The 25131-nt window shown below is 39.7% G+C and overlaps 1 protein-coding gene across 8 annotated transcripts; it reads left to right on the top strand.

Annotated features, from left to right (window-relative positions):
• Positions 1–871: 871 nt before the first annotated feature.
• Positions 872–23480, top strand: ODF2L (outer dense fiber of sperm tails 2 like). 8 transcript variants are annotated; one of them, XM_064147937.1, is made up of 14 exons: positions 876–1556; positions 2857–2919; positions 3138–3209; positions 4902–5018; positions 8507–8692; positions 10539–10648; positions 13286–13421; positions 13953–14063; positions 15630–15734; positions 17799–17957; positions 19838–19959; positions 20046–20208; positions 21723–21848; positions 22081–23480. In XM_064147937.1, the coding sequence occupies exons 1-14, from the start codon at positions 1449–1451 to the stop codon at positions 22207–22209; spliced, it is 1707 nt and encodes a 568-aa protein (XP_064004007.1). In that variant the 5' UTR covers positions 876–1448; the 3' UTR covers positions 22210–23480. The 8 variants fall into 8 exon arrangements, with proteins under 8 accessions (XP_064004015.1, XP_064004012.1, XP_064004007.1 ...); XM_064147940.1 differs by lacking the exon at positions 876–1556 and adding an exon at positions 2033–2182; XM_064147938.1 differs by lacking the exon at positions 876–1556 and adding an exon at positions 2033–2209.
• The last annotated feature ends 1651 nt before the right edge of the window (positions 23481–25131 follow it).

The following is a 25131-nucleotide window of genomic DNA, read 5'->3' as shown; positions in this document are numbered from 1 at the left end:
TTCCCATTGGAATGGGCTGCCCAGGGAGGTGGTGGAGGCACTGTCCCTGGGGGTCTTCAAGAAAAGCCTGGATGAGGCACTTAGTGCCATGGTCTAGTTGATTGGATAGGGCTGGGTGATAGGTTGGACTGGATGATCTTGGAGGTCTCTTCCAACCTGGTTGATTCTATGATTCTATGATTCTATGTGTCTTTCAAACCCAAATTCATATGCAGATTATCAGGTATGATCAGATGTATCCATGTATATGATCTGTGTGTATCCATTCTTGCATCACATGGACATTCTGCTTTCAGAGACTCACAGAATGGTAGGGCTTGGAAGTGACCTCTGGAGATATTTAGTCCAATGAGCCTGTTCATGCACATATGCCTAGATCAGGCTGCACAGAAACATTTCAGTACCTGAAGGCTCTGTATGTCTGTTGTGGTGGCTTGGATGTTTCATAAATTGCTACATCTAGTGTCCTTAGTGCTTTCTTATGGGGTGTAATGCAATACTTGGTTTGTTTTTCATCAAAAGATGAATTTTGAGTGGCCAAAGAGCTCCACGTACAGTCAGGTTAGAGGAATACCAACCGCAGAAGAAACATCGTCATGAAAACACTCAGAAAGAACACAAAACTCCGTGGTAACGGTTATGGCCACCTCGGAGAAAGGGGACGATGCTGGTCCTCCAGGCCCGCGAAAGTCTGCGGAGGTCTCCGATGCCGCTTCTCAGCGGTGCGGTCCACGGCGGCACGGACCAGTGGGCGACGGGGTCTTCCCGGGGAGCGCCCGCACCCGCCGCCTCCGCCACCGGCCGGGGCCGGGCCCGGCCCCCGGGACATCGCTATCAGGAGGGAACCGCCGCCGCCCGCCCGCCACGGGAGGAGCGAGCCGCGGCAACGGCTGGTTGCTGCGGCAACGGCTCCCAGCGGGCTGAGGCGGCGACGGTGAGGGAGCGTTGGACGCAGGCGGGGACGCTGTTGGGGCAGTGCCCCGCGGGAGAAGGCAGGGCCTGAAGGGAGGCACCGACCCGGGGAGTGGGTGCTGAGCCCACCTCGGGGACAGGACCTGCAAGCGGCCGCGCTGGGGGGCGTTGGGCGAGTGCAGAGAGGGCCAGGGCCCAAGGCTGCGCCCCGGCTCCTCACCCTCGGTGTCGGGTCGGGTATCGCCGAAGTGGCAGCTGCGAGCTTCACTCCGTCCTTCACCCGAACCCAGGCTTCTGCTGCTGAGGGATTCGATTTCTGTGCGCCACGTAGGTGAACTGAGCGCTACTTAAGCAAGTTAGGAAAACGCCTGCAAGATTTGGGTTGCGCCAGCCGCCTTTCTTCTCTGATGACACTGGCTCCGGTACACTGCACTTAGCGATAACAACCTGGGCTGCTGGCGATAGTGCGGTTACTGTTTCACACAACAGCAGTGTACATTAATGTGTGCTGCCTTACCACGCAGCGTTAAAACAACATGTCCTCATGGTCACAATCCTCCTCCTCTTTACCTGTGTCCAACTGCACTGATCCTTTATTGGACTTTGATCTTCAGGAGAAGTTTCTTCTTCCTCATGCTGCTGAGGCAAGTCATTCTGGTCATATTAAGGTTGCTTTTTAGTTCTGTTTACTTTGTTAACAAGAGTCAAACCGCATGCATCCTAGCTATAGAGGAGAAACAGGTGATGGTTCAGAAAGTGGGAGAGTGGTGAACATAAGGTACTGGGAGTATGGGAAAATTCTTGTTTGTTCTTTTCTGCTTGTATAGATAGGCTAGGAACAATAAAATATGATGTTTGTTCTTCCAAGATGCTGTTTTCACTGGAAGTAATTACATTCAATAACTTTGTTTTGTTTGTATAACCCTCAAAAAAAGCTATAGAGATCTCCATTGTGTTAGACAAGTTGAACTGGTGCTGTCCTCATGCTAGAGGGGGAGAATGTTATCAAAAAGGACCTGGACAAGCTGGAGAGATGGGCCCAGGTGAACCTCATGAGGCTCAACAAGACAAAATGTAAGGTCCTGCACCTGGGCTAGACCAACCCTCATTGTCAGTACAGGCTGGGGGATGAGATGATAGAAAACAGCTGTGTGGAAAAGGACTTTGGAGTTCTGGGGGGTGAGAAGCTCGTCAAGGCATGCTTGTACAGCAGAAGGCAGACTGCATCCTAGGTTGCATCAAAAGAAGCATGGCCAGCAGATCAAGAGAGGTGATTCTGCTCCTCTACTCTGCTTTGGTGAGCTCTCACCTGGAGTACTATGTCTAGCTCTGAGCCCCCAGCACACGACAGACATGGATCTGCTGGTTGAGGAAAGCCACAGAGATGGTCAGAGGGCTGGATCGCCTCTCCTGGGAGGACAGGCTAAAAGAACTGGGGCTGTTCAGCCTGGAGAAGAGAAGACTCAGGGAGACCTTGTAGCTACAGTTCAGTATCTGAAGAGGGCCTACAGGAGGTCTGAGGAAGGGCTGTTTAGAAGTGATAGGACAAGGGGCAATGGTTTGAAATGGAAGCAGGGTAGATTTATGTTAGATATAAGGAGGAAGCTCTTTACAACGAGAGTGGTAAAATACTGAAACAAGTTGTTTAAGGATGTGTTTGAGGCCCTGTCCCTAGTGACATTCAAGATCAGACTTGCTGTGGCCCTGGGTAGCCTCATGTAGTGGGAAGTGTCCCTGATCATTGCAGGGAGTTTGACAAGATGAGCATTAAGGTTCCCTTCCAACCCAATGCAATCTGTGAATCTGTGGTACTTGGAGTCTTGTATTCCTACATACCAGATTTGAAATTGTAGCCTGGTTTATGTACCAAATTCAAACCATTGAAAAAACAGATTTATTGCAACCTGGAGAAATGTTTTAATGTTTCTTGCTTCTGTCTTGCAGTTAAACAATAAAAATGTTTACACTTTGATGCAGAACTTAAGTGAAAATGAAACCCAAAATACTGTAAGTAAATTAACTTTCCTGTCTCTCTTTATTCTGTGCCTGTACATCTGAGAGTTGCTATGTCATGGGATCACACAATTTCAGGTGACAGTGGCAAAACAGTATTTGTGGTTTATCATCAGAAAATGCAATCCTAATTTTACAACTGAAATGTTTATCAGTGTGCATTGTTGTTGCATTATTATGTGCAGACATTAATTAATTATTTTTCTATCAAGAATCTAAGGAGAAAACTGCTTGAAAGGGAGAACCACATTAAAGAACTTTCATCCAAGCTTCAGCTTGAAAAAGTGAGTGACCAGTTCTGTTGGAATGCATATTTTGTCCCCCTGGATTCTTATTTGCAAATTTTAAATGTTGAAAAAAGCAATTATTTGCAAGACAGATGGACAAAATGGAAATCCTGAAAGCTATTTCTTGCAGAAGTATCTTTAAAGCTATCAGGACTATATCCAAAGGTGTTAAGGATACAAGTTTCTCTTTAACACTACCGTCCCACAGTTTTGGATTTTCATTTACAGATTTGCAATAGTTCTGGGAAAAAATCCATAGAATGAAGTAGTACAGAGTAAACTAAACAGATACTGTTCACAGTTAGTTTCCATGGCTCACTGGGTGCAAAGAATAGGTAAAGGTAGGTAATGGTGGAGCAAACACCAGGAGTCACTGAGGCCTCATTAATTCTCTGAACAAAAGGAAAGGGACCAATGAAGAAACCAATACAGGAAAAGGAAAAATGTCTGTACTGGGTAGGAAGGTACTGTTAAAGTTTCAACATTGTTTTACCAGTAGATTATCAATCTGTGATGTGGTATTTGTATACTTAAAGGGTGCTTCATGTGCACTGCAATGTGCTTCAGTGTTAGTGAGGTTCAGTTAAAGGAACAATGGTGAACTTTGATTTTTGTAGCATACTGGGGTGTGTTGAGAGCTGTGGTTCTTTAATAATTCTTCTTTGCTTAACCAGGGGAGCCACTTGGCTGCAGGATAAACTTGCCTAGCTAATTATAAGAGAGGAGCCTGTGGGGTTGTCTTTTTTCACACGTGATAATTGGCGTGTTCTTGTCTTTATCTTTGAGTGAAGCAGCATGTCTTCATAGAAACATCCTTTTGAGAGTAGGAATGCTGAACAGAAAAGCCTATAAAGATTCTAAAGACCACAATGCTAACAAACCTCAGCATTCATGAGTTCTTAACAGCATGCTGTGCCCTGACTAGAGAGCTATCCAAAGCTGAGTAATTTGGGGTGCCCAGAATCTGAAGGGATAAGCAACTGTGTTATTCTCTTGTTCCTTCTTATGTTATTGCCAGTAAATGGCATTTTCATCAATACCTAACTGAATCTGAGTCTGCCTTTCTGACCGCTGTCTATAATGAACACTCCCACTGGTGCATTACAAAGCTCTTCTAGTCTATACTGATAATATGATTCTTTCTACCTGTTTTTATTATTTCTTATTTAGAATGAGCCAAAGCAGTCAAGTTGCAAGAAATTTCATAGAATCATCTGACCTCAGTTCTGGTGATCTAGATTGCCTCTTCTTTATGCTTTGTGTATCCTCTCAAAACCACACTTTGAAATAAGTGTATCAATATTTTAAATAGCAAGTGGTAGTCTTTGGTATTAAGGTGTAGGTCTAATTAGTCAGGGCAGAGCTGAGCAGTATAGCTTGATTTTGGTCAACCTGCTAGCTAGAGGCCTTTGCTTGGCCTGGATTTCTGAGTTTATGCTTCCAGGCTTTGTTTGTACTACTTGGAGTCAGAGTAAATATGGGGCCTCAATTATGCATGTGTTCTTTCAAGTTTGTGATTTCTGTTCATCAGTAATAACATTAGCAACAAGTTACTGCATGTTTTATCTTTTCTATCTTTTGAGGACATTCAAATGTCAAATAGAAACCACAGCAAAGTAGAAAATATAGGTAGCATCATACATCTTATCCCCATAGATCAGTATATTCGTGTTTAATTCTCTTTCTTAGGTCAATGTACAGAAACAAGACCAGTTGTCAAGATCACTAAAGGCAGTACAAACTCACCTGCAATGCCAGATTCAAAGAAAAGAAGTGAAAAATAAGGAATTAAAAGCAAAAATACAGGTCAACATATTTTTAATTGTGTTTCTTTTTTTCCTTTAATTAAAAAAAACGTTACCAAAGCTTTATTTGGGTCAGAGTTTAATGCAGGTGTGAACTTTAAACTATCACTTGGAAACAAATTATTGGTAAAGGAAAACTCACAAACAGTGAAAATCATCAGCCTTTGTATTTTTTGCAATCTGCCTAGTCAGATTCACTACCTTAATTTCAAGGTTCTTTTTTTCCCCTGCTTTTCTCAAGTTGTGCATAGTAGCAGTTCTGCTGAAGAGAAGTGAAACACAAAGACAAGCATTTGCACTCACCTAACTGTGCTATCCAGAAGTTAGATCTCAATCCTGAGGCTGTCTCCATATAGTCAACAGAGATAGGCAGGTCCACAGGATGAGTTTTGGTTGTAAGATAAAGATTATATTTATTTTTATTGACTCTAAAGTAATCAATAAACCTCTTAGTAATGACTAAACGGGAAACACTGAACACAAATGCCTAATGTCACTTTAAGGTGGGTGGAGATTATTTCCATTCTCTGTTCCAAAATGCAAGAGATGAATTTTGGCATTTGCATCAGTTGTGGGCTTTTGGACAGGGCAAGGAGAACCTTGTGTTACAGGCTGGAGCTGTATGTGGGCTTGGATTCCAGTATTTAAAACTCGTCAAGAACATGGTCATGTTCTTGAAAACATTTTTGTAGCATGCATCCTCTATTAACTGTATGATTTGAAGTTTTCAAGGAGACTACAGCAACTCAGTTTCAAAAGAAGTAAGGTATTTATAACTGCATACTTCATCTTTTCTTCTGAATTAAAGCTACTTTATTTTTCTATCTAGTACAATTACAGAATTCCAACATTAGCTAAAGTAACTTTATATGCTTTGATTCAATTTAATTTAAAACTTCTGTTTGCTTGTTCTGTTATTAATTGCTACCTTACGTCCTGGTGATGGTCTTGTTCATAAACGGATAAAAGCTTGCAAGAGGTGAGCGTTACCCTTAGGGGATTAATTCTCACTTCAAATTTACCTCCGCCACTGAATAATGGCCAAAGCACTTAGTCGTAGTGTGATTGTGACCTCCTGCGGTTGCAAGAGGGGATAGCAGTTGCTCACTTAGGCCAGCAGTTAAAGAAGTCCATCTATAGACTCGGGTTTTGTATTTGCTCTGTTTCTTGAAAGTACTCTTCTGCTGCCCCGCTCCTGCAAGTCACATCATTGTTTATTAAATACCCTAGAAGTGTCTGTATATCATAGAATCATAGAATCATAGAATTCTACTTGAATTCTACATGAAAACTACTTCCTGCATACTGGCAGGGCGTTACAATTTTACTTTTAGAAGTAGTACTTTTCAGTTTTGTTGAGTCCCAGTAGCTGAGACCATCATTTACTTGGAAAACCCTGTAAGTGTTATGAATGGAACTCGCACATATCTTTATGACAGCAGTCATCTGTGGGTAGCTTGATAAGCTGTAGCACCTTAAAAGTAATGGTATCTGAGATTCTTCTTCAAGCAGAGTCAGGCATACCTTTTATTGTATGGCATCATGCAGTGTTTGGGTGTCAGGTCTCTTTACCCATTCATGTTTACAGGATCACAGGATGTTAGGGGTTAGAAGGGACCCAAGGAGATCATCGAGTTCAACCCCCCCCTCCTAGAGCAGGACAATACTATCTAACACAGATCACAGAGGAACACATCCAGACAGGCCTTTAAAGTCTCCAGAGAAGGAGACCTCACAACTTCTCTGGGAAGCCTATTCCAGTGCTCTGTGACCCTTGCAGTAGAGAAGTTCCCCCTTGTGTTGAGGTGGAACCTCTTTTGCTGCAGTTTTGCAATACACAATTGAAGTGATAGGTAGATGAAAAATACAGTAGTCACTAAGAGAAGAGAGGTTTCTGGCTTGGATGGGATCAGTAGACTCCCTTCATCAGAGTGATGAAAAAAAATTCTAACTAGTCAGAAATGTAATCAGCAACAGAAAAGATAATATATTGTCTGTTGTGGGGCCCAGCCCACACCTTGGTTGCATTGTGCATATTTGATAATTAAATGCATTGAAATATGTTTAATAGAAATTTATATTTTATACGAATTTAAATAAAAAGCACTTAATACAAATGGATTTTATTTCCTGAGTGCTGCAAAACCCAACACTCAGGAAATTTATAAGTTGTCCTTACAATATGTGACGTACTGCTGTGGTTTAATCTTTATCATAGCCTGGTTTATTTATCTTTCAGCAATTGTCTATTGCAGGCAGAGCAGCCAGTCTTTTGTTTTGCATTTTCTGCTTCACTGCCTATTGAACATAAAATATGCTTTCCATTAAAAGGAGCGTTCTCACTAAACAATTCACTTTCATTAATAAAGTGGGGCCATTATATACATGGGGAAAGAGTCAGAGATCTTAGAAGAAAATAGTTGTCTAATTAGAAACTATGTCTTTTCCTACCTTCTTGACAACAAAAAAATAAAACCAACCCAAAAACTTAACTTTTATATTTAAATTTCATCTGCAGTTATACTGATCTCCAGCCCTAGTTATGTATGTGCTCATTACAGATATAGAGCACGAACTGCTACATCAGTGATACTCACTAATGTAGCAGTATTTAAGGATGATCAAGTTGAGTCCCAGTGGGTGAGAATTAAAGGGAAGGCAAAACATGACTGCCATCCTGGTTGGAGTCTGTTATAGACCATCCAGCTAGGAAGAAGAGGTTGATTTATTGCTCTTTAAGCAACTGGAGGCTGCCTCAAGATCACTTGCCCTTGTTCTTGTGGGTGACTTGAACCTGCTAGACATCTGCTGGGACTTCAATATTGTAGACAAGAGGCAGTCTAAAAGGTTCCTAGAGTGTGTGGAGGACAACTCCAGGGGAGGTATAGGCTGGATATTGGCAAGAAGTTCTTCACAGCCCATAGGAATGGGCTGCCCAGGGAGGTGGTGGAGTCACCGTCCTTGGAAGTGTTCAAGAAAAGCCTGGATGAGGCACTTAGTGCCATGGTCTAGTTGACTGGATAGGGCTGGGTGATAGGTTGGACTGGCTGATCTTGGAGGTCCCTTCCAACCTGGTTGATTCTGTGATCACTAGCAGTGTCACTAAAGTGGTGTTTTTAAGCAGAAATCAGTCATTAGGGCTGAAGAAATCACTTTTATTTTCCTCCTCAAATGGTTTTAACATCCATGCCATGCCTTCTGCATTTAAATTCTTAATTTCTTTCCAAGAGCACACAACGATCATCTGATTGCTCTTTCTCTCTACTCCTCCTTGCTTCTACACCTCCTCAACCTCTTCCCTTGCTTGTCTTTGTAATGAGTTTTCCAATATGTGTTTTCTTTTGCCTGCTGTTGTACACAAGAGTTGGGATGCAAAGACATTATGGAAATAGATTATATAATTTGTATTCCTGGTTATGTCACAAAATGAGCTACAATGTATAAAATATGAAAATAATTGATACTTAATTGTGTTTAATTACACTGCAGGCTCTAGAAAAGAAAATAGCAGAGTGGAAACTTCGAGTTGGTGAATGCAAACACCAGATGTTAGTGATGAGGGAAACAAGCGAGCAAAAAAAGACTACTCTGAAGAAAGTAATCAAATCCCAGAAGCAAAGAGCTGAACACCTTGGAAAAATGGTGGAAAATTTAATCTCCACCATAAAAGAACGTGTGAGTAACTACACAGTGGGCAATGTCATGGGTGTGTTGTTTTAAAATGAACTGCTGGGAGACTTTCACTCATGGAAAGCAGGAGAAGTTGCTTAGTCATGCTATATTTGTATCACTTTTATTCTTTTGGTCCTTATTGAAGGAAAAGGTTGCTGTGACATGCAAACTGCTACTACACTCACTGCATTTGTTTAATTAAAATTTAGTTAATACCTTAGGCCATGAGGTTCTATGCTTAATACTGTAGTAAGGAGCTTTCAGTTTCACTTCTCTGGATCTTCCTGTTGGGCCTTTATGGGTATATACTGACCAACAGCATGCTAACTGAGAATCCATGGTTGAAGTTTGGAGTCTTCATTTTCTTCATTGAGCAGTAAATGATATCTCATGTGGATGCTTCACTTTCTGCTTCTAAGATGCTTGCTCTGAACCTTTTCAAAACCTAAGTAATCCAAAATGTTCCTCAGTTACTTGCTACAGTGTGTAATTGTTGAAAAAGGCTAGTTGGATCAGAAGTGTGCTGAGATCTTCATTGCCATATTTAGATTTCCTAGTAAGAGTGTGCTTTCATAATCTTACATGCCATGCCATAATTTTGGATATGTCAGTATTATAGATCTATTTTTCTAGTCAGTATATCAGGAGATAACTAATAATATGCGTGTGTGTATATATGTATATGACAGTTTGGGAATTACCCACCCCTCCACTCTTATAAAATCACTCAGACTAGACTTAGCAAGCTGAAAATTAAGGAATGAAGTTATATTTACAGTTTAGCACAACTTACAAGCATACATATACAAGTTAAAAGTAATACAGAAACACAGTACCCCTCCCAGAAACAAAGTCCCCAGGAGGGCTCCCGACTCAAACTCCATTCCTCCTCCCTCTTTTTCTCCCTTCAGAAATAACCAGATCAACCCACATATATCTCATGTGATAAATATGGAGAGATCTGAGATGAGATGTCAAAAAGATGACAAGGAGGTTAGAGGAAAAAAGAGTTAGGTTGGATTAGAATTAAGGCAGAGGCAATCACAGAGACCAGACCACCAGAAGGAAGGAACAGAACAGAAGTGAGAGCTGAGAAGTCTGTGAGAACTGAGTGTCTTATCTGTATTTTGACTAGTTGTGTTTCTTAGCAGAAGAATGAGTGATACAGGACACTGTTGCTTTTTTTCCTTCTCATAGCTAAGGATTTAATTTCTCTCAGTAAATATTCCAATTAGCCTCAAACCAGCATTATATATACATAAATGATTGAGAAAAGATAGTAGTGGACATTTAAGTATACTGAGATGTACAGAGAGCTGGCAAGTAACTCCTGAAGTTTTGATGCTTAGTAGTCACACTGTTGTTTTCTTTCCCTATTGAAGACCTGGTGTGCTTTCAAGATAGCATTTTGTTGGTTAGTTATCCATACTTCTTTAAGTGACTTAGCTTTGCATTTTTTACCTAAGTATTATTTTTTTTATTCTTAAAATATTTTGGCAGACTTTTATTTTTGTAGTAATTTAGGTAATTTATATGTAGTAGAGAGGTATTGGAGACAAGTAATTTTGCTGTAAGATTTTAATCTCAACTTTTGAAATATTATTGTGTTCTATAGTTAATATATAGTGCCAGTGTTTAACTGTGTCTCTGCCCTGAAAGTAAATGTATACTTAGACTTAAAGTTTTTCTCAATGTGGGTAGTTTTGTTTATCTTCTCTTGAGACAAGACAAAATCTACACTAAATACCATAAAGACATTTTATCTTGAATATCTCTTATGTTTAGAACAATTTGCAGAGCTATATGGCATGTCTTTTGTTACACAATTTGTAATTCCTGTATCCTCCAGGAAATCAGGCTCTCTGAGATACTATCAGCTTCTGATGTTTGGAAAAACCAGCACAAAAGAATAGTTGAAGAAATTACAAGTTTAAACGTTCAAACACAAGATCTTAAGAAGTAAGTTAAACTGTTGATCTCTTTGTTTTGCTTCTGTAATCACACAATGTGCTTAATAGTGTAGTACTCGATGTGCTTAATAGTGTAGTACTCGATGTGCTTAATAGTGTAGTTCTCGATGTGCTTAATAGTGTAGTACTCGATGTGCTTAATAGTGTAGTACTCGATGTGCTTAATAGTGTAGTACTCGATGTGCTTAATAGTGTAGTTCTCGATGTGCTTAATAGTGTAGTTCTCGATGTGCTTAATAGTGTAGTTCTCGATGTGCTTAATAGTGTAGTACTCGATGTGCTTAATAGTGTAGTACTCGATGTGCTTAATAGTGTAGTACTCGATGTGCTTAATAGTGTAGTACTCGATGTGCTTAATAGTGTAGTACTCGATGTGCTTAATAGTGTAGTACTCGATGTGCTTAATAGTGTAGTACTCGATGTGCTTAATAGTGTAGTACTCGATGTGCTTAATAGTGTAGTACTCGATGTGCTTAATAGTGTAGTACTCGATGTGCTTAATAGTGTAGTACTCGATGTGCTTAATAGTGTAGTACTCGATGTGCTTAATAGTGTAGTACTCGATGTGCTTAATAGTGTAGTACTCGATGTGCTTAATAGTGTAGTACTCGATGTGCTTAATAGTGTAGTACTCGATGTGCTTAATAGTGTAGTACTCGATGTGCTTAATAGTGTAGTACTCGATGTGCTTAATAGTGTAGTACTCGATGTGCTTAATAGTGTAGTACTCGATGTGCTTAATAGTGTAGTACTCGATGTGCTTAATAGTGTAGTACTCGATGTGCTTAATAGTGTAGTACTCGATGTGCTTAATAGTGTAGTACTCGATGTGCTTAATAGTGTAGTACTCGATGTGCTTAATAGTGTAGTACTCGATGTGCTTAATAGTGTAGTACTCGATGTGCTTAATAGTGTAGTACTCGATGTGCTTAATAGTGTAGTACTCGATGTGCTTAATAGTGTAGTACTCGATGTGCTTAATAGTGTAGTACTCGATGTGCTTAATAGTGTAGTACTCGATGTGCTTAATAGTGTAGTACTCAGTGTTGCCAGTGTGAACAAGTTTATGTATTCATATGTTAAAATTCTGTGCAGGATTTAGAAGCTGGAAGCTACAACAAATTGAAGCATTTTAGCTTTTGATCTCCTGCATTTCACAACTTTTCCAGAAACTTTATTCTCCCATAGAATTAAGGAACTCTTCTTTCCCCTGCATACTTCTAGTTATCCTGGATTTGTTGATTGCTACTCTGCTGCTTCCTCACAAGCAGCTGATTCAACAGCTTGAATGTTAACCCTTGTGTGTACTGAACTATAGAGGAATATTCCTAGGCTTATATTTTCTGCCTCAGACTAATGATGTTAAAATCCTTTCAGTTCCACTAATGTGGAACCGGAGAAAGTGATTTGCCATTGGAATGGGCTGCCCAGAGATGTGATGGAGTCGCCGTCCCTGGAGGTGTTGAAGAAAAGCCTGGATGAGGCACTTAGTGCCATGGTCTAGTTGATTGGACAGGACTGGGTGCTAGGTTGGCCTGGATGACCTTGGAGGTCTCTTCCAACCTGCTTGATTCTATGATTCTATGTCTTATCACCCTAGAGGACAGAGTTCTCAGATACTTATTTGAACACTTTATACTTGTAAGGAAAAGCAACACAAAAGTGACCAACCTTATTCAAATTATGCAGTCAAATCTTAATGTACATGAAGGTTATGCTGTTTTGTTTGGCAAATGGTGACAAATAGCTCTTCCTCTTTCTGTTAGTAGAAATCTGGACTATAATTTGAACAAACAAAAAAGAATCTATTATGTTCCATAAAGTTAGGCAGAATGTTGGGGTTGTTTTACAAAGAATTTGATTCACGCACAAATATCTAACAGCTCAGGTGAAATTGGCTTGAATCTTTTGTTCTTGTTTCAGAAATTCTCATAGTTCTGAAATTATTTTCAGCATATTTTAAAATTTAATGAGAGTGCAGGTACACAACATCAGGCCAGAAATCTCTCTAGCCCACTACTGGTCCAGTGAATATGAGGAAGAATCTAGGAAAGAATAAGCAAAGGGAAACATCTATTATATTTTCCTCAAGTAGTCATTCTGCTTCAAGCTGTTTTTATTGTAGCTGAAAATAGAAGTCTTTTCCTTGAAATGTACCTTTCTAACAAGATTTATTCTGCTAGGCCACGTATGGCTAAACAGCAAAACAAATTTCAGCGTTTGCCTTCATTAACATGTAAAGCAAATGGTGAGGTATAGAACAGTTTGTAACTTTTTAATAATGGAAAGTACCATTTTTAAACTATGTTCTTCATAGGACATTATCTGATAGACTATAAATTCAGTATCATTCCACTTTTTTACAGTATGTGTATGCAGAGTTGTCTTGGAAATATGGTTGGGTGTTCTAGATAATGTATTTCCTTTATAACCACTTCCTTGGTGGACCACTCTTTTGCATAGTTTCTTATTTCAGTAGAGACTGCTTTCTTGGGATGTTTAAATGTCCTTTTTTTTTTCCTTATGGTGAAGACATGTGCTAAGGTAAAAGGTAAAATTGTAATTTGCAGAGTGAGAATTTTGGCAGCATTGCATGTTATACAGAAATTCTTGCCTATCTAACAAGGCAGGTCACAAACCTTTTTGAAAACCTGAAAAGAGAAGAGGAATGGAAAAGAAACTCAGATGAGGAACTTATTGGAAAACTAAATTCTCTTACTGCTGAAAATGAAAGTATTTACCTTGAAAATGAAAAATTAAAGGTAAGATCATCATTGTTGGATAGCTCTGCATCTGTGATACATTAATGAAATAACCACATTAATTCCCTTTGGGCCTTCTGCCTAGAGGTCCAGAACACATAGGATAAATTTTTCCATCCATTTTATTACAGTAAGTGAAAAAGAAATGTTGAAAATGTATCAGTAGAACTCTATGGCAAAGCTAGGAACAGGGTTGTCCAATCTGTCTAACCAGAAGGCCATTTATTTTACCATCAGTAGCTACAAAATTGCACAACTAGAAACTGACTTTTTATGTTTGTAAAACATCCTTTGAAGTTAAAGAACTGATCTTAGCTCAACTATGAATTTCAGTTTTTAAAGGTTTTACAGGTTTTGTATTTATCCTCCAAAGCAGATGTTCTCATGAGCTGACAAATGAACTGTGACCTGTAATATTTTGTTTGCCAGGATAAATAATTGTGTCACTCTTTTTAATGCCTGTGGGTCATTTGCTAGTAATATCATATGGTATATTGTGGTGTTTTAATGTTTTTCTGTCTTTTAATCAAGGCTTGCCTTGTTACATTGGAAAACAATACTGCTTCTGTTGAAAATGAGCTGCTAGATCTGCGAGAAAAGGCAAAGTGGCAGGAAAACCTTGTTCAACAGTATAAAAATCAGGTGAGTAGCATAATTTAAATGGTCAGCCATGAGTTTGAAATTTGTAAGTAGTTTTCAGGAAATGATCAAGGTTTTGTTTCTAATAAAACAGATTTGTTGTCCTGTTGATTGGTAACATTGAAGGTGATAGTGTGGAGGATATTCTTGGATATGGTTTGTAATGGCACTCTGTTACTAGTCTGTGCAATCCTTACTGAATTTTGTGAAGCCTAATTGAAGCTGAACTAATTACATACTTCCTTGGAAAAGGTTTACTTCTTAAAAAGCAAGCTATAGTTAAAAAGTAAAATTTGAATCTGGTGTCTTTAGTTGAAATATGTAATGATATTTTAACTTTCCTTGGCCAAATCTAAGAACTGTTCCTAAGAACAGTAAACCAACACTCAGGTACAGTTGTAAGAATCTTATTTGCATAGTGTGCTAGTTTGAAGCTATCTGGAATATTTTGGTGAGAAGAATTGAATTATAGACTCTGAAAAGGAAACAGTGGTGATGTCTACTTCACTCATAGGTGTGCTGAGACATATAAAACAAGAACATAAATACAGATAACACAGTTGCTCTCTGGCTCTGACTGCCTGTACTTTTCTTCCTAACCTGCTGTCTGTGTGACTAATCCTCCTGCTTCCTAAACCCCCTGGCTGATTCTCCAAACTCACCTTGCATGTAAGGGAAAGTTTGGGATAAGGTAGAGGGGTGGAAAGGAGGTGGAACGGTGGTTGGGAGTCCCTCCTGGGGACCCTGGTTTCTGGGAGGGCTGTTGTGTTTCTGTATTACTTTTAAATTTGTGTGTTTCTGTCTATAGCTGCATATATTGCAAATATCTGCTTGTATATTGTGCTAAGCTGTAAATATAAAGCTTCATTCTAATTTTCAGCTTGGCTGAGTCTAGTCTGGGTGATTTCATAAGAGTGGGAGGCTGGGTAACACCCAAACCATCACACGCAGGTAGCTCTGCATTGAAAAGACCACAAAACATAAATCAGACTTCAAATTGGCTTTTTATCAACTCATTTTATTGCATTGCAGAGAATAAATTTTAGAACATTGATTCAGAGTTGGATATATTTCTGCTGTACTACAGGCAGCACCATTTCACTGACAATTTTGACTCATCTCCATTTAAAATTATCAACAAGAGAAAAGACATGAGCAAAATCTAAGTACAGCTAGTGTGCCTTGACTGTGCAATGCACCACCATAATTAACTTGTTTTGCCAGCTCTAAGATGGGAGATGTAGTTCCAGGGAACAGGGATGAAATTCCCTAGCTCGTAGCTGTGATGTCTGGCAGTGATACTTGTTATCTGGTAAGACAGAGGCGAATCATATCAGCTGGTTCTGTAGCGCAACTGTACAGAGAATAGTGATACCAGAATGTTCTTTACCAGGTTATTCTTCTATATTTGCTCTGGTGAGTAGGATAATGAAAATAACTAACATCATATAATGACAATGTTGGCATTCTGTTTAGAAATTGGAGCTTATGCTTCATACTAATCATAGAATGATTCTATATTTAAAAGAAATGCCTTTCAACTGTGTGTGAAAACTATGTTTATCCTAGGTACAAAAATTACAAACAGCAGTAGAAGAACTGAGATCTAGATATGAAACAGTCTTAAATGAAAACAAAATAATAACAGCAAACAAATGCTTAGGAGTAAATAAGGTAAGTTTTGTAGTAATAAAGCATGTTTTCAAACACTTCTGTAGGACACTGATCTTGCTCTACATTACATTGATCCACTGGGCCCAGTCCTGTTCAGTATCTTTATTGATGAACTGGACGAGGGGATTGAGTCCAGCATCAGTAAGTTTGCAGATGACACCAAGCTAGGAGCAAGTGTTGGTCTGTTGGAGGGCAGGAGAGCCCTGCAGAGGGACCTTGACAGGCTGGACAGGTGGGCAGAAGCCAATGAGGGATGAGATTTAACAAGGCCAAGTGCACGGTTCAAGTGCAGGGTTCTACACTTTGGCCACAACAATCCCAAGCAGTGCTACAGGCTGGGGACAGAGTGGCTGGAGAGCAACCAGGCAGCGAGGGACCTGGGGGTGCTGGTAGAGAGTAGCTGAACATGAGACAATGGCATCCTGGCCTGTATCAGGAACAGTGTGGCCAGTAGAATGAGGGAGGTTATTCTTCCCCTGTATTCAATACTGGTCAGGCCACACCTTGAGTATTGTGTCCAATTCTGGGCTCCTCAATTCAAGAGAGATGTTGAGATACTGGAATGTGTCCAGAGAAGGGCAATGAAGCTGGTGAGAGGCCTGGAACACAGCCCTGTGAGGAGAGACTGAGGGAGCTGGGGGTGTGCAGCCTGCAGAAGAGGAGGCTCAGGAGTGACCTCATTGATGTCTACAACTACCTGAAGGGAGGCTGGAGCCAGGTGGGGTTGGTCTCTTCTTCCAGGCAACCAGCAACAGAACAAGGGGACACAGTCTTAAATTGTGCTGGGAGAGGTCTAGGCTGGATGTTAGGAGGAAGCTGTTGGCAGAGAGAGTGATTGGCATTGGAATGGGCTGCCCAGGGAGGAGGTGGAGTCACCATCCCTGGAGGTGTTCAAGAAAAGCCTGGATGAGGCACTTAGTGCCATGGTCTAGTTGATTGTCTAGGGCTGGGTGCTAGGTTGGCCTGGCTGATCTTGGAGGTCTCTTCCAACCTGGTTGATTGTATGATGATTCTTAGTCATAGTGTACTGGCTACTTTTTATTTTCTATGTATAACATTGGTTTTAAATTCACTGAATGTTTTACTAACTCTTGTGAGCTGGTGGGGTTTTTTTGGATGCTGCACAACTGCAAACAGATGAAAAAAAGTTTCTAGGGTTAGAAGTTGGGTTCTCGTATTAGGATTTAAGAATTCTTTTGTTACTTTTAAAACTGTGATTTTGCTATTGATGCTTTTAGAACCAGATCCCTCAACAGAACAGCTGTGGAAGTTGCATAAAGAAGCAAACCTACTGTAAGACTGCTTTGTTTTAACCAGCTGTTAAAATAGAGAATCCATGTAGAGATGAGCTTTAAATCTTTCAGCAGATGGAGCTGAATACTGGAGCAGAGTTAGCACACTCTTAAACATTAGAGAACAGTATAAAAATTGGTAGGAAAATCACTTTCCTCAGTTCCACAGCTCATCAAAAAATAAGTATTCTCTTCAGCCATAAAACTGAGGCGAGGACAAGTTTTGCATTGCCTGTGATTTTCTACTTTAGAGCACAGAATTAATGCTCACAGAGAAAGCATCTTACATGTTAATTTTATATCATAATATTTTTCTCTTTCCATTATTGAGTTGTAGAATGGAGACAAATGTTTTCTGATCCCCTAAGTAATATATGCACAGCACTGTAGGTAGCCTCAGTTGGCATTATGTATATCTCTCTTTTCAAATGCTGCAATCAATCTGTGTAGGCTGCTTAGTGTGCCTGTATGCCATCTCCCAAAATATATTGCAGTAAAAATCAAATTAAGGTCTGGGCAGTGTATAATGAACTTCTATGATTAGCATGAGTTTGTAAAGGTTCATTCTGAGTGTTAGCAAATCTTTCCTAGAGTTGTAGGCAGAGATAGAAATTCCTCCAACTTCTAGCTTTGTCAGTATTAAATAAAATGTGATATTAGGCAATTTGTGTAGAATTTCAGATTTATGACTGACATGGAAAACCATTCAGTATTGTACCTATTAATTTATAGTTTTACTCTCACATTTTTCTCGTGTGATGTTACTATGCAGGTGAGGGTCAAAACAGAGACTGAGTTAGAGGAGTCAGAACATGCTTGTGACTTGCTGAAAGAAGCTGAGGAAAAGCAGCAAGGATATCAGGAAAAGTTCACCTACTGGGAAAGGACCTGTGCACAACAAAGCAAAATCCTTAAGGAGCTGCAGGTTCAGGTGCTTGGATCATAATGATTTTTAAAAATACATGAAACATTTAATATGTGACACTTGTATCTTGTTTTCAATTCAAGAATTAAAAGCTGTTGCTGTAGAAATAGCACCATGCTAATAAAACTGTGGCCAACCGTATTTACATTGAAATTTAGGAGCATTTCTTTTGAACTGGACTGTTGCTGCTATCTGTTAGCTGCTGCTGCCATGGGAGACATGGTCAAGGCCCTCACAGAGATCAGTGTGACCCAAAGCAATACCACATGGACTCCAGGCCAATACAATGTGAATTATGCCAGAGAGTCTTTATTGGTCATTTGGCTCTCATTATATAGTCTTAAGCATTAGAGCACACACCCACACATTAGCATAATTAGGCAAGAACAACCCAGTCCATCTGCATAAACCACACCTTGTTTTTCTCATTAACGAGATGTCCGTTATCTGTCCTTTCTGAGATAAGTAGCCAGGAGCTGTGGGAAACCAAGGTCAGCATCCATTTGTTATTCTTCATCTCACTTTCTATTCCCACACTGGACCACATGAAGAAAACCTCTGCAGGGTTCAGCTAAACATCAGTTTACTACCCCTCTGCTGGAGATTTCAGCTGCTGCCCACTTCAGTCTGCTAGCTGAACAATCTATAATTCACATAAACAAAACCAGTCAGATCAGTTTGAGGACTGCTTGAGTTAGTTCAGTGAATGATGGAGGTTGCCCCTTTGTGGTGCCAGTAGGCTGCTGATGTGGCTATTTATTGCTAATCTGCTGTGGATGGATAGTAGCAGAAGCAGGAGCAGGGAGATCATTCTGCCCCTGTACTCTGCACTGGTTAGACCACACCTTGAGTACTGTGTTCAGTTCTGGGCCCCCCAGTTTAGAAGGGACGTTGAGATGCTTGAGCGTGTCCAGAGAAGGGTGACGAGGCTGGTGAGAGGCCTTGAGCACAGCCCTATGAGGAGAGGCTGAGGGAGCTGGGATTGGTTAGCCTGGAGAAGAGGAGGCTCAGGGGTGACCTTATTGCTGTCTACAACTACCTGAGGGGTGGTTGTGGCCAGGAAGAGGTTGCTCTCTTCTCTCATGTGGCCAGTGCCAGAACAAGAGGACACAGCCTCAGGCTGCACCAGGGGAAATTTAGGCTCAAGGTGAGGAGAAAGTTCTTCCCTGAGAGAGTCATTGGACACTGGAATGGGCTGCCCGGGGAGGTGGTGGAGTCACCGTCCCTGGGGCAGTTCAAGGCAAGGTTGGACGTGGCACTTGGTGCCATGGTCTAGCCTTGAGCTCTGTGGTAAAGGGTTGGACTTGATGATCTGTGAAGTCTCTTCCAACCCTGATGATACTGTGATACTGTGAAATAATGATCTGAACACTGGTGTTAGGAGATTTAAAAGCAAACATGTCAAAGTTTGTCAGTCTGGATTCTAGGCAGGGGAAGACAGTCTGATTTCCTGCTTCCTTCAGCTTCTGCTGCATCCGATATACCTCTTTTTATGAATGCAACTGTCTTTTTTTCTTCTCCCACTACTTTCTGAAATTCTTTCCCAGTGCTATACTGTTCTCTGATAACTGTATATATGTGCAGTGTTACTTTTATGCTTCCTGTGACTGTAGTGCAAGCAGATTTATTTTTGCTGGAGTCTAAGGCTTTAGAGTCAAAGTTCACAAGGAGTCTGCCAATTCTTCATACACAAAGCTGCATTAGCAGCATATGGGTCTTGTTAGATTTCATTTTGGTACAGTGCAGGTTTTCAGTCTTAGCCTGCTGCGTTGGATGTATTTTATTTGTTTTAAATAGAAGCTAAAGTTTACTTGAAATTGCAGTTAAACTGTTTGATTTGATTTTAATAGGCAGGCTTACTTTATTCTCTAACATCCCATACATAGGTCTCTTCAACTAGAAAGAATTTGTCATTTTCACAAGAGGAAGATGGTATAACTTCTGTGGGCAGTCACTCTTTAGAGGAAGAAAACCATAACATTCAGAAGAAATATGAAGATCTTAAAAGGTAACTTTTGTGAAATCTGATTTTGAGCCATTCCTACCCTTTTCTGCTATACTGATTTATAATGAATTAATCTGTTTGACACAAAGGCAATTAGAAAAGATGGACTTTCAAAATGAAGAACTTGCTCGCCAGCTCAGAAAAGAAGATGAGTGCCTTCAATGCAGTAAATTGCAGCTTGAAGAGAAAACTGCAGAGTATAATGTATTAATCAGACAACTGGAATCTGCTTTGGAAGATGGGAGAAAAATGGTATTGATAATTTCATTTATTTTGATTTTTTTTTTGTTTGCCATTCTCTATTTTAAAATAACATTAAAATAAAATGTGCTTGAGAAGATTATTTTTCGTGCAGGGAGCAATGCTAAAAAGTTATCAGTAATTTCTGGATGTTTAAATATGGATTGCACAATTCACCTTCTTTGCAGAATTAGGATTCTATTGACATTAATGACAAAGTTCAGTGGACCAACATTTCAGTATCTTGTCTTTTGGGGACACATCAGTTGATGCCGCCTAATATTAAACACCACACATGGTGAAAAGTTTCTCAACAAAAGCTTAATCTTGTCTCTTACTTTCTTTGGAAGTGGCTGCACACAAGAACATTGGTGTGGGACTTTGCACATTTTCAATATTAAGCAGATACTTGTCATTTTGGAGAAAGGATGCAAACAATATATCAAATGGAAGAGGAAATGTAGGAATTTAGATTGCTGTGAATGATATTAGTTTGGTCAGAAAAAATGAATATGAAGTTGTGGGTTTTTTTCTGAGATTAATCATGGTGAAATACCTGATTTTTCTCAGGATTGCCTGAGGATATTTATTTAACTTTGAGAAAGTAACATTTGGCTTAGTTCACAAATGAGTTAAAAAAGATAATATTTATTTAATTTTTAGAAAGTAACATTTGGTTTAGTTCACAAAAGAGTTACAAAAGAGGGTATTTATTTCATTCTGAAAAAGTAACATTTGGTTTAGTTCACAAATGAGTTACAAAAGAGGGTATTTATTTCATTCTGAAAAAGTAACATTTGGTTTAGTTCACAAATGAGTTACAAAAGAGGGTATTTATTTCATTCTGAAAAAGTAACATTTGGTTTAGTTCACAAATGAGTTACAAAAGAGGGTATTTATTTCATTCTGAAAAAGTAACATTTGGTTTAGTTCACAAATGTGTTACAAAAGAAGGTATTTATTTCATTCTGAAAAAGTAACATTTGGTTTAGTTTACAACTGAGTTACAAAAGTGTCTCCCTACCAATAATATTACATTTTTTTTTTCAAATTGAAAATTCTTTCACCTTTAGCCAGAATATTTCTGTGCATAAGAAATCCATAAAGTATTAGATAACTACCTGAAGGAGCATTGTAGCCAGGCGGGGGGTGGCCTCTTCTCCCAGGCAGCCAGCAACAGAACAAGGGGACACAGTCTCAAGTTGTGCCCGGGGGAAGTATAGGCTGGATGTTAGGAGGAAGTTGTTGCCAGAGAGAGTGATTGGCATTGGAATGGGCTGCCCAGGGAGGTGCTGGAGTCACCGCCCCTGGAGGTCTTCAAGAAGAGACTGGCTGAGGCACTTAGTGCCATGGTCTAGTTGACTGGCTAGGGCTGGGTGCTAGGTTGGCCTGGATGATGTTGGAGGTCCCTTCCAACCTGGTTGATTCTATGACAGAATGGGAAACTGCACCATTATGATAAGGTATAGGAAAATCATTTGGTTTGGGCTTTAAGTGAAGGTAAATATATGGCATTTCTGTTCTAGGTAGCTGAAGAACTGGAAAAGATGTCATACAAAGAACAAACCCTTCAGACAAAAATGCTGATTCTTGAAACTGAAGTGAGAAAGGCGCAAGAAGAGAAAAAAGAACTTCTCCGCCTATTTAATCGTGTGAGTAAATACTGTTTATGGCCTAAGTAATTACTTACCACATCACTGTTTATGGTAGAAGTTCCTTTTACTGAAAAACACACTATTGATACACTTGATAAACCCTTTCAAGAGCAGCAGATTAATTGAACTCAACAATATACTTAGTATATTGACCTTTCCAATAGTCTTAACAGATGCTTAATCTAAGGAAATGACTGATAAGCATATTACATTCCTTTTTTTCCTTTAGAATGAAAAGCACCATGAAGTACATCTGAAAGAGTTGGAAAACAACCTACAGAATTCAGAGAACAAGAACCAGAGCATGCAGAATTATGTGCAGTTTCTGAAAGCTACATACATTACAATGTTTGGCTGAATCTTTTTTTTTTTCTCTCTCATAAAATAGTTGTCAAGATTTATCTCTTACTGTTATTGGAGGCAAGGCTGCTGAGGACTTACAGTATTCTACAAGATCAAGTTCCATAATGACAGTTCTCCCTCAGGAAAATTCCTGTTGTAGGCAGGGAGATGCAGGTCAGTGATACTGTATATCCTACTGGCTGGTCACATACAGACAATTTGCCTGGTATTACTGATATAAAGAATTGTATTATTCATGGGACAGAAGTGAAAAGGCAGACTGCTTGACCATAGTGATAGTTATGTGTGGGATATGCATATAAAGTTGTAAATTGGCCTGTGAATTTTACTGTGTTAGGTCTTGCACTATAAAATCTTACAAGCATCTCTTTTAAAAGTCCACAGCAGATGCAGATGATCACAGGTTACCTTTCAGTTTGCCTGGGGAAAGACAACATCTATGGACTCGTGGCATAGTAACTTATGTATTTTAATTTTTAATAGTTATATAATATTTGTCATTTTCTTTCTGTTACTGTAGAAATCTAGTTGCCCAAGATAATGATATCTATCCTATTAAGATAGGCAACAATATAGAGAGCATTGGGTTCCCTTCCTTTATTTCCCCTGTAGCTCAGCAGCAATAGAGCCCTCACTGCTACACTGCATGAAATCGTTACCACCACCAGGCTGTCTCATCCAGCCTTTTTTCCCTACAGCCTGCTCTGAACAGCAGTATACTATAGTAATGTTTTGCAAATGTAAGTAGGAAAATATTTATATATATATTTATGGTTTAAGCTCTGAATGTGTCAACATACATATTTTCATGGTGACATAGGTATTCAAGTATTTACCTGAGTAAAAGAGCTGCTTTTCACTGAGGCAAGACTGGTTTTATGCCTCAGGTTAAACAGATCTAAATATTCAGCTGGTACAAGATGAATACAAAAAACACTTCCAATTGAGAAACTGTTTGTTTTTATAGATGTATGCTGTGGTATGTTATATGAAAAAGTAATACATTCAGACAAACATATGTAATTTAGAATTTGTATTGAAATAATATCTATTTTTTTGACTGAAAACATAGGTTAGCTCAAGCACAGATGACATCTGCTTGTTTAAGCATAGCATTTGATTATTACTTATTTATGATGTGTTTTTTATTTTCCTTTTTGTTGTTGTGTTTCCCAAATGCTTATCCATCCCAACAAACACTGCTATGAGCTAATGCTCTGCTTGTGTGTTCTTTTAAAAAATAAAATTATAATTTATTATATAGAACATGCTGGTAGCAAATATTTCTGTTCAAGTCAAGTTTCTGTCCTATGAATTTAGACTTTTTTTCCTTTTCTTCGTATGTGTGGTTTGGGTGTTACCCATACCTCCTGCACTTAAGAAAATCACCCAGACTAGACTCAGCAGCTGGAAATTAAAGAATGAAGCTTTATATTTACAGCTTAGCACAATATACAAGCAGTTATTTACAATCTATACAGCTATAGACAGAAATAGACAAGTTAAAAGTAATACAGAAACACAACAGCCCTCCCAGAAACCAGAGTCCCCAGGAGGGACTCTCAACCACCCTTTCACCTCCTTCCCACCCCTCTACCTTATCCCAGACTTTGCCTTACATTCAAGGTGAGTTTGGAGAGTTGTCCATGGGAGTTAGGAAGCAGATAGATTAGTTACACAGACGGCAGGTTAGAGAGAGAGAAGGGAGGCAGTCAGAGCCAGAGAGCAACTCTGTTATCTGTGTTTGTGTCCTTGTTTTTATCCGTCTCAGCAAGCCTAGGAGTGAAGTAGACATCACCATTGTTTCCTTTTCACAGCCTATAATGTAATTCTTCTCACTAAAATATTCCAGCTAGGCTCAGACTAGCACATAATTTTCTGTCACTGGAACATACACCCATAATCTTTGAAGACTTAGAAGCATCTTACAAATGTAAGACAGCATTTTCCAAATGATGGTGATGTGTTTTCGTGGCTCTCCATTACTGTGGGTTTTTTTGATTGTTTATTTTGTTTGTTTTTATGGTAGATATAAGCTACTTGTCACAAAGATCATTTTTTATTAATTCATTTTCATATTGTTGTTAGCTTCAGTTCTTATTTGCCTTTTTATCTCTCCTTTAGAGTCAGAAAGTTACTGTGATTATTTTTTTTTTTTTTTTTAAAACAGAATGAAATTATTTCTCTACCTAAGGATCTGGCATTTATCCTTAGATTACTACTTGTTATTCTTCCCCTGTACCTCAACACTGGTCAGGCCACACCTTGAATACTGTGTCCAGTTCTGGGCTCCTCAATCCAAGAGTGATACTGAGATACTGGAAAATGTCCAGAGAAGGGCAACAAAGCTGGTGAGAGGCCTGAAACACAAACCCTGTGAGGAGAGGCTGAGGGAGCTGGGGTTGTTTCGCCTAGAGAAGAGAAGGCTCAGGGGTGATCTCGTTGCTGTCTACAGCTACCTGAAGGGAAGCTGTAGCCAGGTAGGGGTTGGTCTCTTCTCCCAGGTAACCAGCAACAGAACAAGGGGACACAGTCTCAAGTTGTGCTGGGGGAGCTAGAAATGGGTAAATTCAGAGTGGATTTAGGAAGAGGTTCTTCACCATGAGGGTGGTGAGACTCTGGAATGGGCTGCCCAGGGAGGTGGTGGAGTCACCATCCCTGGAGGTGTTCAAGCAAAGCTTGGGTGAGGCACTTAGTGCCATGGTCTAGTTGACTGGCTAGGGTTGGGTGCTAGGTTGGCCTGGCTAGGTCTCTTCCAACCTGGTTGATTCTATGATTCTAAGAGCACTGAAACTAAATAATTTCTCTGTGGGCACCTGCCTCCTTAAGGGATATCTTTATAGATGACAGGTAGTGTTCCCTGAGCTGCATACGGATGATTCATCAGTGAGTGTGACCGGTTACTAGCACTGAGTTT

The sequence above is a fragment of the Pogoniulus pusillus genome, chromosome 8 (genome assembly GCF_015220805.1).
Source record: "Pogoniulus pusillus isolate bPogPus1 chromosome 8, bPogPus1.pri, whole genome shotgun sequence".
Lineage (NCBI taxonomy): Eukaryota > Metazoa > Chordata > Aves > Piciformes > Lybiidae > Pogoniulus > Pogoniulus pusillus.
Note: the sequence above shows the minus strand (reverse complement) of the source record. Positions and strands in the feature narration are given on the sequence as shown.